General features: G+C 46.1%; 5 protein-coding genes across 5 annotated transcripts; 4 read left to right on the top strand and 1 right to left on the bottom strand.

The window, feature by feature from the left end:
• Positions 1–7,717: 7,717 nt before the first annotated feature.
• Positions 7,718–8,137, top strand: N7533_008374 (uncharacterized protein; the record flags this gene model as incomplete). The annotated part of the gene is made up of 1 exon (XM_057105024.1): positions 7,718–8,137. One exon carries the CDS (start codon positions 7,718–7,720, stop codon positions 8,135–8,137), a length of 420 nt encoding a protein of 139 aa, XP_056959981.1.
• Positions 8,138–8,508: 371 nt separating this feature from the next.
• Positions 8,509–9,207, top strand: N7533_008373 (uncharacterized protein; the record flags this gene model as incomplete). The annotated part of the gene is made up of 1 exon (XM_057105023.1): positions 8,509–9,207. One exon carries the CDS (start codon positions 8,509–8,511, stop codon positions 9,205–9,207), a length of 699 nt encoding a protein of 232 aa, XP_056959980.1.
• Positions 9,208–11,595: 2,388 nt separating this feature from the next.
• On the bottom strand, positions 11,596–13,390 carry N7533_008372 (sulfite oxidase; the record flags this gene model as incomplete). Its single annotated transcript, XM_057105022.1, has 2 exons — positions 11,596–13,069; positions 13,140–13,390. 2 exons carry the CDS (start codon positions 13,388–13,390, stop codon positions 11,596–11,598), a joined length of 1,725 nt encoding a protein of 574 aa, XP_056959979.1.
• A 2,535-nt stretch (positions 13,391–15,925) lies between these two features.
• On the top strand, positions 15,926–17,242 carry N7533_008371 (uncharacterized protein; the record flags this gene model as incomplete). The annotated part of the gene is made up of 2 exons (XM_057105021.1): positions 15,926–16,034; positions 16,161–17,242. The coding sequence occupies 2 exons, from the start codon at positions 15,926–15,928 to the stop codon at positions 17,240–17,242; spliced, it is 1,191 nt and encodes a 396-aa protein (XP_056959978.1).
• Positions 17,243–18,257: 1,015 nt separating this feature from the next.
• N7533_008370 (uncharacterized protein) lies at positions 18,258–19,730 on the top strand (the record flags this gene model as incomplete). Its single annotated transcript, XM_057105020.1, has 1 exon — positions 18,258–19,730. The coding sequence occupies one exon, from the start codon at positions 18,258–18,260 to the stop codon at positions 19,728–19,730; it is 1,473 nt and encodes a 490-aa protein (XP_056959977.1).
• Positions 19,731–19,865: the final 135 nt, after the last annotated feature.

Below are 19,865 nucleotides of genomic sequence, written 5' to 3'. Positions count from 1 at the left end.
CTTTGGCAGATGTGGAAATTCTGAGGCCCACCACACGTAACTTGAAAAGAAAACATAGTACAGAGAAGGTCAAACAGGAACGTCACTCTAAAAAAATGCCCAGATCGACAGAAAAACAAAAGCCAACACAGAATATTGACTAATCAGGCCTTATGTGGAATTGTTCAGCAAGCTGATCATCGAACTGCAAGAGAAAGCTGGATTGGTGTTGAACATTTTTACGCGTTATCGATGGCACACTGCTGCATGTTGCTCAACGTAGGCAACTGGAAAAGTGCAAGTCCCAGTCAGGATAAACTCGTGCACAACATAGTCTATTTGCTTCTGGTCATTGACGCGTCCACCGGGGTTCTGAATGTACTGGTAGTGTATATCGTTTAACATATGTCATCTATTTACTACCAAGTTATGAAACGACAGAATTATTTATCATCTCGAGCTGCTGTTCTGGGGACGTGACTGTTGTACAACTAAATCTCTGTTCATATCATGTCGATACATACTATAACTCAACGAGACGAATTCGGGGATGAGAAGTGGACATATCCACTCACAAGCTGTTGCAATCCCAAGCGTACAGGTACGTTATTATGATCATGATAGCTGATACAGAACTGATTATATGGCAGGCTGCTCCGCCATCTTTCTACCCTGTTGCCTCTTCGGGAAAGTATCCTCCTATCTGAGTGAGAATCCTCAAGAAAATACTTGCAACGGTGATGTCAATATCCCACTTCTGTATAGCAATTGATTATTCTCATTCTAACGAGTGTCTACTGTAGTGCTGGCTCTTCACTTTGCTGACTCTCTGTGGTCTTCAATGGATACCAATCTTGCAACAGAGAAGACAGATCAGAAAAAGACTACACCTCAAGGAATCATCGGGATGTCGAGATGGTATACAATCTTTGTGTTGCATGTGTTGTGTACTGGTCCAGCACAAGAAAGAGTTAAACGATCTGCATCAAAGTGAGAGAAGCGCACCAATCGTACCAGTGTACCAATCTCCTCCCGCCATGGCTCTTCCAAATACGGAAACATAATAAATTATGGTACAGTACAGTACTGTAGGCACTGAGTACAGGTGTACAGGGAATATACACTGTGATAATTTGAATTCTAGCACTCGCGTACACGAGCAAGCTATAGGTACGATTCCGTACGAATAGGATTTCTTGTCAATTACAAGCTACCGTACTGTACAGTAGTGGAGTACTACAGTAATGTATATTCTGCACGTAGATGAGAAGAGAGTAGTTGTTATGGGAGTAGGAAGCCATTGGCTAGGGAAGAAAGCACTATGGGTCAGCTGACCCGCAGCAAATGTCGGGAAGGCGGCGGAGACAAATTTGGTAACTAGCGAATAAGAAAGCATGAAAATACTGATTGAATAGTACGTCCCCGTGCAGCCAACTTAGGTGCAAGAACCAAGTAACGATTTTGTCTACTTTTTACCAGAGTTTCACCGCCGTAATCCTCTCAATCCAAAATTATAGAGTATATAGGGCGTTGTAGATCATGCTAGGCCTTACGACGGAAGTAAAGCTCAACGGTCGGATTTCGCCGTCGATGACCGAGAGGCTACACGTGGTGCTTTCATCTGGAAACAAAACCAGCGCAAAAGCACAAGGCTGCTCGCTAATTAGCTGCGAATGCCGATGCTGCGGTTAGGTCGAATCAGGAAAGTGGTGGCGCGAGCCTGGGCGATTTTTCTTGTCTGAGTCGCCCGGTACCCACATCTGCACTGCTCATCACCAACACTGATACCCACTCCTGACTGGCGCAGTAATTCTCCTAGCGAGTCAGTCATTCAACGGTGATCTCATCATTTTCAGATCTCAGCTGCACTGTTTATCACAACATTAATTTCAACTCCTGATTGGCGTATTATTTCTCCTAATGACTCAGTCGTTCAACGTTGGTTTTTTCAGGTCTAGAGCGAACCAAGGTTCAGGTTCAGGTTCTACTTACTCAATTAAAACGTCTTTTTTGTAATTCTAATACTCAATAATAAAATAACTAATACGAAATCTAGATTATACATGACTAAAACAGGTAAACCCAGAGTCTCTAAAAGGTTTCAGGCTCTCACTTATATTTTCTATTAGGAAAGTTCGCCCAGAGAACTAGAGTGCTTATTACCCAATTTAAGACAAGTGACGTAGTGCTTGACAGAAAATGTGGAATCTGAATTGAATAGTTATGAATTCAGTTCAGTGCAGCACAGTACTAGCAAGCGAAAGTCTGTATATAAAAGAAAGTCGGATCGTCTATCTAATTATCTGCGGATAGAGTCTTGTTACATAACTCTGGCACTTACAGGTTATTGAATGAAGCCCCACAATAGATTAACGACTAATTTCCAGTGCTCCAGGACAGTGCCAATGTCTCGCCTCCCCTTTCGTTTCGGGATTTCAATTGACCCCGAATGCTCGTACTTTGGGGAAAAGTCTGTATTCGAGACTTTACGGAGAACGCCACATGTTGATCATTGTCTCCGACTCCTAAGTACTATACCACAAGCGGACGGCAATAGACTGAATGTTCGTCTGGTGCGCGAATGAGAGCAAGGACTTGAATATCAATTTACGTCCTGAATTTGATTCCCAAGAGAGTAGTCAGCAAGAGCTCCCAGAAGCGGCTTGATATATGATGTCCATAATGTCTAACCCTAACGATCTCTCGCGCCCAGTCCAGCGTATGACAGGGATTGGAACGTGGCCCCCACGGGTTGGTGAGAGGGGTAAGAAAGAAAACAGAGGCGAGGAGTCCAGGCACAGCTTTGCAAGATCTATGCAAGGTCTAGACCAAGCCCTGGTTCAATCTCATCACTCGAGGACCAGGATTCAAACCTCCGAATGATGCAAGAAAGCGGACTTCGAAGCTACGGTGATGTGCAGGGTAGATGAAATGGGCCTTGCAGGTGCACGCAAAAGCTTGCGAGTGAGCGCCGGACCCCGGCAAGGGGGCGGGGAAGGACGCGGGACAAGGGTCGACTCTCCTGTGAAAAGCGACGCTATCGCCTGACCAATTCCCCCCGCCAGGCACAGCTGGACTGGGAATGACCGTTAGAGTCAATCGGCCTGGATTCATGCAAAATTTAGCTCTTTTTCTTCCCCTCGTGCCGATGCGAGCCATCGCAGATCGATGGTGTTCTCGCCTCGTATGTTACGTACCGGGGCGATCCCATGATTTAGCCGGGTTTTATTATGGAAATTACAGTCTCATACTAGCTCAGCAGGTTTCTCACAAGATAACCAGCTCAGCCCAGGCGCGGATAATAGCGGGGTCTTAACATTTTCAGAAACAGAATGTGATAATCATAACAATTAAAGTTTATTATTCCAAATACTTCATTCACTCCATCTTGTCACATGATCTTGCTGCAATGCGCAGGCCGCAGCCCATATGGCCGCATCGGCGATTACGCACCGGGCCGAGGAATTCCCGAAATAGTGTACTTGTATGGCGTCAGAAGCTTACTTAGTACACCGGCCTTAATCGCCAGAAAAACTCATCCGAATGACGCTACCTATGCCCTGCGCACCTGAAATATGGCCAACAGAAAGGCCCATGCCGGCTTAGTACTTTTGTCTGGCTTTGGCGACTGATCGCGCTAACTCGAGCGCTGTCAAATACACCCAAAGGAGTAATTCGAACGAGACTTGCCAAGGTTTGGATCTCTCCCAGCCCCTTGATCATGGAAAGGTGCCGAATGCAGCAGGGATTGCTTTGACTCGATTTTTCGCCACGAGCCTGCTTTGCCCTGGAAATCTTGCTGCACAGAGAGACACAGAAAAAGCCAAGTCACGCCAGTGACCTGGACACGAGCGTGATATGAGGGCCACTGGGAAATCAATCAGCCCAGTAGAGAGATAAGGAGCTGCTAATCCAAAGCATGGCCTTTTAGATGCGGACTTTCAGATCATAGCATAAATAAACCAAAATACTCCATTCCGGGTGAGTCGGATCACATCAGCATCTTCGTTGGCAGGTTGTTGGCAGGAGCAGACGCAAGCTCACCAATAACGTCGAGTTTGCAGCCGCTGTTGGAATCTAAAGTTTTCGGGTGTAACCATCAATTTCGCCTCTGTGGACTAAATTTTGGAACACTGCCGCCGGGAAGGACTACCTAGGCACTAGTTCGACCACGTGAATCATGTACACTTCTGTACATTTGTTAAACGTTTTTACTCTTCCCCGGTCATCTTGGCGGCTTACGAACTGGATCTTTCAAGGAACTAGTAAATTACCAGGTGGTAGCGTTGAACGCTCAACCTGGGGAGCCCACCGACCGGGAACGTTGCCTTTTGCAATACAAAAAGCCGGTTGTTCATCGAATGGAGAATTCGGTTTAGTTGAATCTGTTCAAAGTATTTGAGGGGTCGGCGTATATCACGGTAATCTATCTTAGCTGGTGCATCTTCACCGCAGATTGCACTGTACAACACCTTTTCCTTGTGCAATATGGAGTTTGTTTTTAATACTTCGAATGCGAGCCGCTGCAACCCATGCCGAATGTTGCACAGAGCCTGTAACAAAGACAGCCCATGCGATAGCTGTATACGACGCGGCCGACCCGAAGAGTGCATCCCAGCAAAAAATATTATAAGAAGATCCAGGTATTTGGAAGATGTCTCTTCATCTTACCAATCCATGAACGTCGGGAACGCTGGCAATTCGAATTTCATGGATGAATTGGAACTGCCGGAGGAGCCAAGCTACGCCGAAGGTACACATTATGTGACCTCTTTTGACGATCAAATCTTGTCTTATGATTTCCTTTCAGCTACCACGCTGGGTGGACTTCGACATACATTGCCCTCACCTGCTGTCATAGAGATAGTGAAAAGAGAATTCTTTCGCCACGTGGTGCTGTACTCATCCTCAAGACAACGCGTGGAGCAATGGTCTAATGCTGACGTATTGTCTAATAGGAGCCACATATTTTGTATCCCCATGAGTTTGAAGCAGAATTTGAGCAAAACATGGGGGAATTAGATTCATTGAACCCTGGATGGATGGCGTTATTATTTGCGGTCCTCTCATTCGGCTCCATCCTATCAGCCAAGCAAAAAAGTGATCTGGACACCACATTAAAAAGCCTATCATCTCAGTACGACTATATTGCATGTCGATGCGTGGCCCTTGATAAATTCGACTTATGGGGATCTTTAAGGGCTATGATAGTTCTTCTTTATTTGCGAATAGGGATTAGCCACCAGCACGTACGGCTATTCAGGCTAACTGAAGATCTCGCTCTAGCTCACTTCTTTCACCATCCATATGAGCATGAACGAAATACTCGCATTCAGTCCGACCTTCGGTTATTGGGAAACGTGATGGGTCTCAGAAATCATGCGTGATTATGCCTGGATCGAACAGTCTACACATTTCAGCAATGCGAAAACTTGAGGAATTGTTTAAAACTCGGGGTGCAATAGCCTTTATCGACCAAATAGTGGTGCTGTAGTTTACATTGCTGTATTATGGCTTTTTTTAACCATAATACTTCATTTTCTCTCAATATTGTACTGCCCCCACTAGTGCCTTACGTCGACTCTTTGAATATTATGCAATTACCTACCTTGGCGAGCGCGTTACACCCACCTAGCGCATCCACGACCTGAGCATATGTTAGTAAGGGATTTAGTCTTAGTTTTCTTAATAGTGTTTATATCGCTGAGATCAAAATGCCATTTCCAACCTTCTCCCCTCTGCTTTCCACCACATCCCGCCCCCAAGGCCTTACTGGAAGACAAGCGCGTTGCGCGCATCAGTCTAAAACGGAGGCATGCTGAATGACAGCATTGGCCCATACAGAGGGCTAAGAACGATAGTTCAACAGCATCGTTGAACGAAGCAAAGCTAAAACGCACAGACCTTGTTCCTGGTGGTAAACGGGTGTGATTGTTCAATTAAACAAACAAGCCTAGCCAACGGCACAGTGAAACGCTGCGTCCGGCCGACAAGGGTTCGCGACAGGCTCGGGCCTGCCGTTATTGGGAATGATCGGCATTACTATCAAGGAAAATGTCTAAGTAACGCCAATACGTTTTCGGTTGATCTATCAGTAAAGCCGTCGTGTTATTGCCCGCGCACATCATATTTGGGGCGAGCCCCAGATTCCTAGTGGCATTGCTTATACATGAAATTATTATGTTCCTATGGTACAGCACCATCAACTACAGTAGTACAGTAGGATATGTGCTTAGCCGTCTCCTTCCCTTTTCCTGGAGTACAGTACTGTTAGAACCTGTCTTATGTCCTTCTAGGGCGCCAGTCATATTATAGGCTACTGGGTACCGTACTGTAGCGGTCTTCGGGCACATAGCCTTTTATGCGTCCCAAGCCATGATCAACGGATAGCCGCCGGCCCCTTCCCCGCCTGCTAGCGGGATGCCCACTTTCTCAGGGAAACTCGTCATTGGCTCAATCAAGTGGACTTCCTCCAGGTTCATTTAAAATACCTCTACATCGCTAGCACAATAGTATTCGAGCAAGGCACGAAAAAGACAGAGGAGGATGTTGGACTTGTTGACCGTAAAATTTGTAATTTGAAAACCCAGGATCATACTGTACTGTCCATATTCGGTAAACATGGCTCCAGAATCATACAAGTTCCCATCGCAGAGTTAACTTGTACCGCACATAGGCTTTCGCAATCTGAAACAATGGATACAATCACTATTGTTCGCGAAATTGGCAGAAAACAAGCAGCTAACCAATTCTACCGCACCTGCCATTTCCTTCTACAGGAGCTACGGCGACGGGTGCTCGACATCAACGACGAACTTATCCTACTTCAATGCGAGCCATTGTGTACACCGATTACCCTGCATGCTATACGCAACTTGTCACATGCTCTAGAAAAAGCGGTTGATGAGGGGTTGAGAACGGAGTCGATAGCTCTTGAAACCCTAGAAAGTCTCCAACCAAAGAGCAGCACATGACTATTCTCTCAGACGATGAACTCTGATATACAGTACTTTTGCGATGTCGCTCTGATCTACTCCATTCGGCTCGAAAATTTGAGCCTTAGGGCCAACGGTGACCACCTTCATGGGTCCTAAATATGTCAATGATTTCCTGAATAGGTCACATGTTTCCTGGTACTGTGCACGGAGAGAGGAGAAGCAATAAATGATTCCAAATCATGGCCTATAACCAGCTTTCTCTCATAATCTAGCCCTAGTAAAATAATTCTTTTTATTTTCGGCCAAGATAAAATTCCTTGTCGAAAGCGCACATTGTTCCTATCTGGTCAATATCTTTGGGTTTCCCTCACGAGCGTAGTCCTAGATGCTTCTAGACCCTGTGCCACCTTCCCTGGTTACCACTGGGACCCATGCTCCGGCACCCTAGCCAGTTGACCGTTAATCAAGCGGCATAGCCCATCATAAAGCCCGTTCATTCGTGTTCCCAGACTGCAAACGTTCTTTCCTACATGTCACCTACTACAGACGATATGATGAGAAAGTCCCCTACAGAGGAGCAAGAAAAAAGTGCAATGAGGCTGTTGAACAGACTGACCTCTATTGTTGGGGATAAGTCAACTCTGGTACGTATTCCAACTGCTACAGAGCAGTATCGCCATACTGTCACTTCACTAAAATTTGTCAAGGACCACCTGATGAAAGGTCATGCCACATGCAATAAGTTATTTCACGAATTCCATGTTATTTGCCTGCAGCTACTGCAAATACATTCCCAGGCAATGTCTATACTGGAGTTAGACGAAGATTTGAACAAAGCTATTCGCAATCTCGGTATAAACCCCGACGAAATCGAGTTGTGTCATCCTCAAAACGGCTCTGCCGGTTCCCCTTCGTCACTTTCAAGAGGTGACCAGACCGCTGTTCTACAGCCCCAGCCATTGAACAGACCTCCTTCTATGAACAACCAGCCTCTTAATTTGCGTCCCGCTAGTTTCACCTCCACAATGCAGCAGCCCCCAGTTTCAAACATGGCACAGTCCCAACAGCCGCATCCTGCCGGGACCGAAAGAGGGTTCAACGGCCTACAGAACAGAGCTTCCTTCGTTCGAGCTCCGCCTCAAGTGACAGCACAGAGCATGGGCCTTTATAGAAATGAGCAAGAGTGGAATATGGAACGTCTGGCGGATATTTTCAAATGATAAGTTCGTCGTTGCTGCATTTGCTTTAGTGTGAGACTGCTACTGTTGTGGTACACTACAGTCAGTCCGACTTTCCCATCAGTCTATTACAGTGTGTCCCGAAACTGGTGCCACCACTTTCACTCATAAACTGTCTCTTCAATCTTGTTACATAAACGAGCTAGTCTATATTGGGAAATCATACGGATTATTGATTATCCTGTGATTCCCTTAGAAACATACTCATACAGATCGTACCGAGATTAAATACGATTTCAAAGTTTCGTTACTGTATCAGTGACCCATAGTGTAATCCCTTCTCTCCGCTTTGAAATGTGTCTTATCTCCCTTTATCTGCAACTACAACGCTGGCCTTGGTTAAGATCGCAACTATGGATCACTCGACGCATATCATAGATCCAGATGGTGAAGTGATAATCGTATTGCAAAACGCAAACTCTCCTTTTGCTCACCCTCCTGAAGACGATGTTCCCGAAGACGCTCCTCCCGAAGACGCTCCTCCCGAAGACGCTTCTCCCGAAGACGATGCTCCCGGAGACGGTATTGTGGAAGTGCAACCGTGTGAGCGGATGGATGAAGGAGAATTTCGCATTCAAGTTTCAGCAAAGCATATGATGTTTGCCTCTTCATTTTTCAAGAGATGCCTGACCGGCGCTTGGAAAGAAAGCGAAGCCTATCAACAGAAGGGCTTAGTTGAGGTTACCGCAGAGGGTTGGGATTCTGAAGCGCTTCTTATTATCATTCGTGCCATACATTGCCAATACAGTTTAATACCGAAGAAGGTAACCTTGGATATGCTCGCTAAAATCGCAGCTATAGCCGACTACTACGATTGCAAAGATGTTCTATACATATTCACCGATATATGGTTCAGTTCTCTGGATAAAAATGTTACGGCATCTTCACAAGACCTAGAACTCTGGCTCTGGGTTTCTTGGTTTTTCAAACATCCTACACAGTTCAAGGAAGCATCATCAACTGCTATGTCATGGAGTGAAGATCTTATTGATGTTAGGGGGCTTCCGATCCCCAATCAAATCATTGGTAAGATACGATACTGGAATAAGTGAATAGTGCCTAATCAAATAACAGCATCAATGGAAAAAACTCGACGAGAGGCTATCGAGAGTGTCATGCTCCATATTCATCAAACATGCGAGGATTTTCTGAGCGGAGATCAAGGTTGTGGATTTGAATGCAAATCAATCATGTATGGGGCTCTTAGTTTACAAATTCGGTCAAGCCATCTTCTTTCACCGACACCTGTAACCCCTTTCCCGGGCATCAGCTACAGGAACCTCATACATGAGCTATTATCATTCAAATCCCCACGGTGGTATGAATCATCCGCTTCCTTTCCGAAGCGTGGTCACGCTTTACGCCATGATTGTTCTGACTCGAGTTTCACAACACTGTTCGCAAATCTCAACCATTCCATCGAAGGGTTGCAATTAGACGAACTTTCTAATCCCTAAACAGAATTCTGAAGGTTTCTCGGTCAAGAGGGGATTCTGGTACCCCAAAAATCTTATTTCCACTTGGTTTTCACCGACGCAAGTTCGAAGGCGCGGATGTTGAGTAGCCTTAAATCGCCATCTATTTTTCTTTGTATCATTCAGTTGTGACATTAAGCTCTGTTCATCATTTCAGAGGTGATCAAGTAGTGAGCCTTGTGTAATAGAGACCATTACCTATAGCTCAGAAACGGGATTTCTTCGAACTACAGCGCCTCGGTTAGTTTTGTAGAACGCTGGGTGTGAAAATATGGGTCAGCATTGATTAAGAATGTACCTGATTACTGTTTCATTGTTGTCAATCTACCCCGCTATCAGGTGACCCAACCTTTTTGCTTTGGTTCGGTCTGACACTGGCTCGACACGGCTCTGGCTCTGGCTCGACACTGACGGCACTGACACTTGGTTGGGTTCCCACCACTGGTACTTGGCACTGGCACTGGCACTGGTACTGGCACCAAGGGTGGATTTATATATGGATTATGCTTTACGGATCCCAGTATATAGTGTGTCGACGGCATTTGAAGTTCTAAATAGGCAGTCGGTATCGTTCGCCCTGACTAGACGGTTCCACTTAAAGCCAAAAATTAAATTAAAATGATGGCCCAATCCACTCCTCCAGTCCAGCTGCCAGTGCCAGTGCTAGTGCCAGTGCCAGCCATCCTCCTTTCTTTCCCTTCCTTTCCGGGTCGGTCTGTCAGACTAATTTACAGTAACCACCGAAGCCAACAGCAAAAGAAAAGAAAAGAAAAGAAAAGAAAAAGAAAAAGAAACTTGAACATACGCCCCGCACCATCCATGTGGTCCCGAGTTTACCACGGACCCGTGAACAGCGGGATGGGTCACGACTCGGACTCGTGGACTCGTATCATCGGTGTGACTGTGCACGGTATCCGACCCCCTCTCCTTCCTTGTCAGTCAGCTCGATAGGAGCCAACCCTTTATGATCCCTTCTTCTGCGTAAGCCAAGTCCTGGTCTCGTGTCGTACAAGATGGATCATCATCAGAACCAATATGCGCCAGCAACACGGCACCGGTGACAGGACAGGACAGGACAGGCACCGGGCTGGGTAGTAGCGGGACACTTCGTATCTTCGGCTGGAACACTCGAGTGACATGTTCCTCCGAGACACGCAGCCCGTTAACTCTGCACCCTGCCCTGTTCGGAGTGTATGTAAAGTACGGAGTAGGAGTACGTTAGTTGAGCCTAGTGCTAGCGCTGGTGTAGGTTTCGACCCAACCGGTTGGATATGCTTGGTCTGGATATGGGGACTGCATATCTATCGGTTTCGGTTTTCTGCATCGACGTTGGTAACGGCGTATATGTATACTATATACTACTAGGGCTGCTGGGATTATGGATTTCCGCTGAATCGGGGCGCTGAGGTTGATGTTAACCCTCATCGCAAGATTTATGTGGAAAATGTCCTGCAGCCTACTGCTGCTGTGTAAATTGGAGGAGAGTAATAAAGTTCTTGTCAATCTGATAGATATGAAATTCATTGCGAAGCTAAGCTAGCTCCTCCTTGGCTAAACCTATTGCCTGCTATTATAATAATATTATAACTAGGTCTTAAGTCAAAACCTTACCGTTTGCCCTTTTTCCAGGCTAAGCATCTATAACATATTGAGCATCAAGTGATCACGAGCACTCTGGCCCGTCGAGTGATATTCTTTCAATTGGATTGTATGAAAAATCAACCAGAAGTTCATTTAGCCTGTTCATAGAGAGTGAAACTTCAAAGTCAGGATTAAGCCCTCAAATCGGGACAGATCTTATCAATAACCTCGTTCGCAATCAAATTGTCCAACACGATGTGCCCCAAAACAAGCCCTGGCGAAAGATGCGTGTGCATCCAGAGAGAGATTCTTTTTTCTGAGAACAAATATTTTCTGTGAATCCTTTTAAGCAAAATTTATCGGCTTTGAAAGAGAAAGTCCATATCATTCATCGACATCGCGAGGGTGGGATTCCTGGTACTTTGAAATTTCCTTGTCGGTAATGCCTGGCACAGGGTCGTATCTGGTCAGAGGAGCCAGTGGAATGTCATGCTCTTTGAATTGCGCCAACTTTTGCTGGGTGAGCTTGTGGGTTTTGTTGACGCTGTAGATCTTGATGCGGTGTGCTGAGGACGTGACATGTAGACCCCAGTTCCAGGCTGCTCGCACATTAAGTGGCTGTGTATTCAAAGAATTGTCCCAACATCTGCACACAATTTCGATCCACCCTTCTACATCGCAAGGGAGATCAATTTCCCATGATCTCCAAGCCCATTTTCCCTTCTTCGACAGATTCTCCTCAGGAACAGCATACCAACTGAATCCTCCGTCGGCTGATAACTCCACACGTTCAGGCCAACGGCCACCACCAGAATAAGCCCAGCCTTTGCAATGGATCTGACCACTGTGCATAATCACTTGATTCTGCCACGGAGACATAATCGCAGAGCTAACAGGCATCTCCTGGATTTGTATTCCATCCATAGGACGTTGGTTATACTTACCCATCTGTTGGTTGAAGTACAAATATTCCCTGCTTTGAACAGGTGCCAGGGATGGACTCTTAATAGCCTTGATTCGGTATAGCCATTTCACACTGCGAGCTCCAATATACCCCATAACGATTACTCGTAATGGAAATCCGTGGATCTTGGGAAGAGGCTCACCATTCATTTCCCAGGCGAGAATAACCTCATTACTCTTAACCTTGGACCATGGGACACTGACAACGTAGTTACCGACATTGAGGTCCTTGACGTATGTGTCCACACCATAGAACTCAAGGTGCTTGGCGTTGTTGGTCAACCCTCCGCAATCTTTGATGAGCTTTTTGAGGCTTATGCCTCTATACCTAGCAGTGCCTATGGCACCCTCAGCCCACGGTGCTTGGGGAACTTCGTCTCCTTGACCAGCGTACAAAGATATCTGCTCAATCCGACGAGTCCCTGAGCATTGCATAGTAATTGTCTTCTCCATCTGTGGAAAGACCGACTCGTTCATCAGATCTTTCATCGTATATGTTTTGGGAGACTTGACAAGACCATCGAGTTGTAACTCGAATTTCTTCTCTTCAATGAGCGGAATACCACCGTGGTTGCGCACAAAATGAAGTGAGTTCGGTGTGATAGCTTTGTTTGTAACCAAACGCTTGGGTGGTTCTCCGTTATACGGAAATTGCAGCAGATGCAGCATTTCAGGGTGTTTCTCTTTGAGAACCGTCTTCCAGGAATCATCGGGGACTTTGGTAAGCTCCCCTCCTAGTGCGGTATGCCATGACTTGAAATCGTCGCCCGGCAACACAGGATTGGTAGGAGGTATAGGTCCCCATTGAAAGTCGGGACATGGGGCAAACGTTTGCGATGTCAAAACTTCATGTGCTTGGGCTTTCTTTTCGGGAAAGAACTCCCATTCAACGTAGCTGGATAGTTCAGTGATTGATTAGTCGAGTCAAATTTAACCATACATTGTCATCTCAAGGAAGAGTGTACCCTATCCAGCCCGGCTTCTCACGAGCAAAAAGTTTACTTCGGTCACCAATTGCGCGAATGGCCTTTTCGTTTTTTGTGACTGGTTGTTCTGCATGTGGAGCAACGAAGAAGGTTGATTTTGTACTTTGATCGATGATGGGAAGTTTGTAGGCAGCAAGACCCTGCTCAACTTTCCACTCATCAGGGCGGTTATTGATCGGTTTTGTATACTTGGTCCGGGTTTCCATAGTGGAACGATGTGGGGTGGTCATGTGGGATCAGAAAATGGGGGATTTTTGAAAGAAGTGATTTCCAGACAAGTGATCTGTACCAAATTATATACCTGGCTGACTATGGGACTTACAGACCGACATTTTAGCCCTTGCTTGTCATGAATACCTGGGTCGAGCTCTGTACCACGTTTACATGTCACACATGGACCCCGTTCAATCCTTGCTTTGAGCTAATAATCAAAGTTTTTGTCCAGCGTCATGTGGCTGATATTGTATTTGTTCCATGTCACAGAAGCGAAGATTTAACTAAGAATAGCTGATGGTACTTTTATGGATTTGTGATTGTAACAGAGCCATGTTGCCAATTTACACAAGGAATACGAGTCAGGTTCATTTTTCCATTAAATGCCAGGTGGACCACTGATCAATCAATCTCTTTAAAAAAATACCGATCCGATCTGGGGTAAAGCATAGAGGACGTTATAGAAGACCCCGATTGAATGATTGACATCATGACTTCTGAAGCGTGCCTGATCAACTTGGGACTGACAAACCGCACCAATCGTACCAAGCACCACTATAACAATATCCCATCTTGCAACTTGTTTCAAATGGTATTAGTAGTCATTTCGTGATAGCTAATTTTCTGGAATTCGGTCCACATCCACCACGCATCTCTTTTATTGATTGCAAAGTGAAGGATAACGAATATTGAAAATAGCTACGAGGTATCCCAACTAGGAAGAAAATGATTTTCTATCATTAGATTATTGTGCAATCAAGAAGGAGATGATGAATCATTGCCAGGATACTACTAAGCAGCGAGGCGCTCGACTCTCCCAGAAGAGACAAAAATTCGCAATCTACGTTAGAAGCCGAGTAGATAACGACTACGATTGAGTTTTTTTCTCTGTAAAATAAGATATGCGGTCTAGATTTTCCAATTTTCAGTCGTCACATTTTACCTTCATGATTAGCCTGCATACCGTGACCATTAATGTGGTGGAGCATCTAGTCGAACATTTGCCCGAATAGTCATGGGGTGTGGGTCTGCCACGAGAGAATAATACTTTCTAGGTATTATTGGCGAAATCAACGCACGAGTACGGAGCTCCATAGATGCATTTGGTACCAGGGATATTCCAATGGGTTTTGGGGGGCTTTGACCGGCAGAAAAAGGGACCGCCTGTATCACCCATGTCTCAAATTTACTAGCGTTCCCCGCACAAAATTGTTAATCACATACTTAGGACCCTCGATTACTACGATCGGGCAAATTGTAAGGGTAGAATAGCTTTGTTGCAAGATAAAAAAGGGGTGATAGCGAGGATCACGGTGAAAGATCAAGAGGCTCAGTCGTTTCTACCCAGTCCAAATTTGTATGGGGATCACTAGTAATTTTGGGACATGGGTGATATGCACCTCTGGGCGGTCAGCCAAAAATACCCCCAAAACCCATTGAAATATCCCTGGTACCAAAGGCATCTATGGAGCTCCGTAACACGAGTAAGAATGTGAGTATGTCGGACTAGTGTACCGTAAATTGAGACATTAATCAAGCAAGTAGATTACGGTGAACTCCTGTCGGGCCGTCAGGACCCCTCAGCCCAAATGAAGTAGAAAGGGTGAGGGTACTTATGCATACATACCCTTTACTGAATTTTCTGCATCTGTCATCGGGCACGACCGCTCAATCCCTTACAGACTGTTTGCAGACATGGCCCAGAAAGCAACCTAGTCCCTTCTTCGCAGTTTTGATTTGACACTTTGCAGCACATTCCGTGGTTCGACGCTAAACATTGCATGCATTAGTCACCGAATCATAGCCAAGGTCAGACTGAGACTAGTCTAGACAACCAATTACCTTTCCCACATTACGAAAGTCTGGGTTGACAACGTCTCTGGTTCGTTTTGGCCATGCAAGGATCTCGTATTCTCCCTCCGAGCCCCCGCTTTCATGAAAGTCGGTTTTCTTGCTCTCCGAAAGCACTTTTGTTGAATAACATTGTTACCGCGGAACGGCTAGCCGGGCATGGGCTTGATGGCGCTACAAAGTGAACTGTATTATCCCCTACTTAGTGCGAGATACATTCAAAAATACCTCAATCCTGGATCGTGTTTAATTCTCATGGTACCCAATCGATCGACTGAGATTTATCCGTGAACTATCCTAAGAACTGACACCACTGCCCGCTCCAGAGAGGGGATTTTCTGTCAGATTATCCGATAGAGTCATCATCGAAGAATAACATGATGCACTACACTCTGTTTCTGTCGGGCAGCCGAAGTGCAAAGGCCGAACGATCAGTCACCGATAAATCAGCACCGGTCCGGATAGGCGGTGCGTTGTAGGGTGGCCAATATCCTGCAAGCCACTTAGGTAATTTGTGCCAATCTTCTCTTTCATAGCAATGTAATATCCCTCAAGGTCCGGTGGAATGAATGTATGTATCATGCGTTGGCGCTGCGCTTGGGCCTCGCCCGAGGCTATCTGAAATCATTGCCGTTTCGCGTATCAAGTCCTCTTCTCTGATACATGATAGTATGTATCATGGCCCAGCAAAAATTCAAAAAATGGACAGCATGCCTCCGTCTATTCTCCTCGAATATCTTCATCCAACGCACCTTTCGAGTCGTGGAGGGAGGGCGACGATGCCTACAGACATCAAGTGGGGCACCTCCCGTGCGTCTCCGTATAGAAAATCAACCTAGCAATCACATAATCTGACCAGGCTCTCTTGATAGACATCTCGGCCTCCGCGATCGGTTAATGAATCGACAACAAAGCCTTTTTCAGACTTTCTCACAGACCGATTTCATCGCGAGCACGATTATCTCCGGATCAGCGTCACAGAACGGTGCAATTTGCGATGCTTGTACTGTATGCCTGAGGAAGGTATTGAGCTGTCACCACCGCCCAAGTTGTTGACCACGCCAGAAATACTGTACCTATCATCACTTTTCGTCTCCCAGGGCGTCAAAAAGATTCGTCTTACTGGTGGAGAGCCCACCGTCCGCAAGGATATTGTATCGTTGATGCAAGGAATTGGCCAGCTACGGAAAAACGGGCTCCGCGAGCTTTGTTTGACTACTAACGGAATCTCACTACACCGGAAGCTAGATGATATGGTACAAGCAGGTCTTACGGGTGTGAATTTAAGCTTGGATACCCTGGATCCCTTTCAGTTCCAGATCATGACCCGCCGGAGTGGGTTTGAGGCTGTGATGAAGAGTATCGATCGCATACTGGAAATGAACCGACTTGGTGCCGGCATCAAGCTCAAGATAAATTGCGTTGTAATGCGTGGATTGAACGACCGTGAGATCATCCCATTTGTCGAAATGAGTCGTGAGCTGCCTATTGAGATCCGCTTCATCGAATACATGCCATTTGATGGAAACAAGTGGAACCGAGAGAAGATGTTCTCATACCAAGATATGCTTACGGTTATCAAACGTGAATATCCGGGATTAGTGAAGACTGCTGATCATGAAAATGATACAAGCAAAACCTATAAGATCCCTGGTTTTGAAGGTCGTATTGGCTTTATTACGAGCATGACACACAATTTCTGCGGCACCTGCAATCGACTCCGCATCACCAGTGATGGCAACCTAAAAGTTTGCCTTTTCGGCAACTCAGAGGTATCACTACGGGATATAATACGCAAGGAAAATCACGGGCTACCCATCGACAACGAGGCCTTACAAAATCTTGGCTTTCTAGAGAGCACGACTCGTCTTGATAACAATGGGGAGCCGGTCCATGAAAGGGAACGCGAGATTTTGAATATCATTGGCATGGCCGTGAAGCGCAAAAAGGCGAAACATGCCGGGATGGACGAGCTGAAGAATATGAAAAACCGACCCATGATACTTATTGGTGGATAGATGTGGAAATCCGTATCACAAGAGGAATAATTCATATCCTCTGTATTTCCCATGAGGCCGGATGGAAGTTACCAATTCAAATTCACGTCATCATGCGTTCTCCATTTAACCTAACCACGTTTCGAACATAATGTGTGGCTTTTGTTTTTGACAAATGTGCTGGTCACGGGGTTTCTGTGTTTGCAAGGTTATTCAAGCACAGCTACTTGCTCTAGACAGTGCCATATTAATGCCAAAAGATGACCGATTGGGGTCAGAGACACATCCTGAATAACCAAGTACATGGGTAAATCTGTCATAAGTATGCGTATCAAGCACTCACGCAGGATATCTTTGCCAGTTTAGGTAGTACTATTGAACGAATCATGTCTAGTGTAAAAAATAGTATGCCCGCCCGTAAGAGATCCAGGTTTAGAGGAAAGATAATGGCGGCACTGGCGGGATAAATACGATAACCACTCGAAAATTCGCTTACATCGGTCAGTTACACCTGAATACTACCTTCCCTGCAGGTAAAAGACCAGTGATTAAGGTTTGGTAGGCTCGAGCGAGGCGGAACAAATTTTTCAGATCCCTGAACATTATTGGGTTGTGTATGTTTCATCTTGTGTCGAGCGAGGGAACTAAACCAGGGAAGTTCCATACCTAGGTCCTGGATAGACTTAGAAAACTCATGGATCTAGCTCGCTTCAGAAAGCCCTTTTTATTACGACCCACGCCAAAGACCCTGCCTCTGAAATGGACGGTATCATCAAGTCCTTGAAGACTATGTCTGAGCAAAACATGATAGGATGACCTCCTCGAATAAAAGTGGGGTGTGTCAGCTAGAACATTGACATCCAAAGCGGATTTCTCCGCCGTAATCCGACTAGCTGGAGGCGAAAGTTACTTTTAGCTGCATCGAGCGTTGGTTGTTGGCATTCCCCGCACAGCGTCGGTGATTTATAAAGTCGGGACATCTTCAGTAGCAGCACGAAGCATAAGGTACACTTTTGGCAAGAGTCAGCAATCAAAAATGCCGTCAAACATGTCTACGTCTATTGCACTTACTGCTGTGGCGTTCCTGCTCGTTTCAGACCTGACTAACGCAGAACGTGTCCTGGGGGCATATATCTTCCAGCGCCATGGAGATCGCACCGCGAAAGCCTGGCCACCGACAAAGTTGACCAGTCTAGGGTACAGCCAGGAGTATATGACTGGGTCATTTTTCCATGACCGCTATATCTCAGCCAATTCTTCCTACAAGATTGATGGGATCAGTACCGACATCGTGAGCTTAGCCCAGATCACTGCTAGTGCCCCGCAAGATGATGTGATCGAGAACTCCGGAGTGGGCTTCCTCCAAGGTCTTTACCCTCCCGCCGGTTCGGTTGCCGAGGAAACTCTGCGCAATGGAACAACCGTCGAGGTACCATTGAATGGATATCAGCTCATCCCAATGTCGGATGTGCAATCTGGCAGCGGGAGCGAGGACAACTCGTGGTTGCAGAGCACCTCTTCCTGTGGCAAGGCCATAATCAGCAGTAATAACTACTTTGACTCAAAATCCTACGAGAGTCTGCTTTCAGATACTCGCATGCTTTACCAGTCTCTTGAGCCGTTGGTGAACGAGACATTCAGTGCCAGCAAGCTGAGCTACAAGAATGCATACTCTATATGGGACCTACTCCACGTGGCTCTCATACATAACTCCACCACGAGTTTTCCTTCATCGACCATTCTCAACGACACAGTCATACAAGAGCTGCTTGTTCTCGCGAACGAGCACGAGTTGAACCTGGCATACAATAGCTCTGATCCCATCCGTGCCATTGCGGGTATGACTCTGGCAGGCGAAGTTCTGACAGCCCTGAATGAAACAATTACATCTGGCGGCAAATCCAAGCTAAACGTTCAGTTTGGTGCATACGCCCCTTTTCTGTCATACTTTGGTCTGGCTGAGCTCTCACCCCACAATGTCAATTTTACTGGCATTCCTAACTACGCTTCATCCATGGCGTGGGAGCTCGTGACAGACGATGAGGGAACTGAGATACCCGCCACTTCAGACATCAGAGTGCGTTTCTTGTTCCACAATGGAACTAGCATTGAGGGATCGACACAGCTGCAAACCTACGCACTTTTCGGCCAATCCACGATCGAGCTCTCGTGGGCGCAATTTGTTGACGAGACGAGGAAAATCTCCATTCAGTCACAGGACGAATGGTGTCAGGCGTGTGGAAACAGCACTGGGATCTGCGCATCGAGCTCTGGTGCTGGCGATAATTCATCGTCTTCTTCCTCAGCTGACTCCTGCTCGGGCAGAGGGATGAGTTTGGGAGTAGCAGGTGTCATTGGGGCAATGGTAACTTTAGGTGTTCTGGTTGGACTACTCGTCTTAAGCATGATTGTCTTCGGTCTACGCTTCGTACCCAAGAGCGCGGTCGCCGGTAGCCATCGAGGTTCGGACGCTTCCACGGTTCCCGTGATGAAGACGACTGCAGCTTAGAAAATATCAATGGAGATGAATGATTAAGAACATGACGAGCGTCTCTTTCAGGGCCTTTTGTTTTTGTCCTGCTTCGTTTCTTTTGTTAGTTGCATTGTTCGATTTGAAGTTACAGTTCTCTGTGGGAACATAGCT

Source organism: Penicillium manginii (assembly GCF_028828005.1).
Source record: "Penicillium manginii strain IBT 31320 chromosome Unknown utg000005l:1.0-5665137.0:1.0-5668048.0, whole genome shotgun sequence".
Classification (NCBI taxonomy): domain Eukaryota; kingdom Fungi; phylum Ascomycota; class Eurotiomycetes; order Eurotiales; family Aspergillaceae; genus Penicillium; species Penicillium manginii.
Note: the sequence above shows the minus strand (reverse complement) of the source record. Positions and strands in the feature narration are given on the sequence as shown.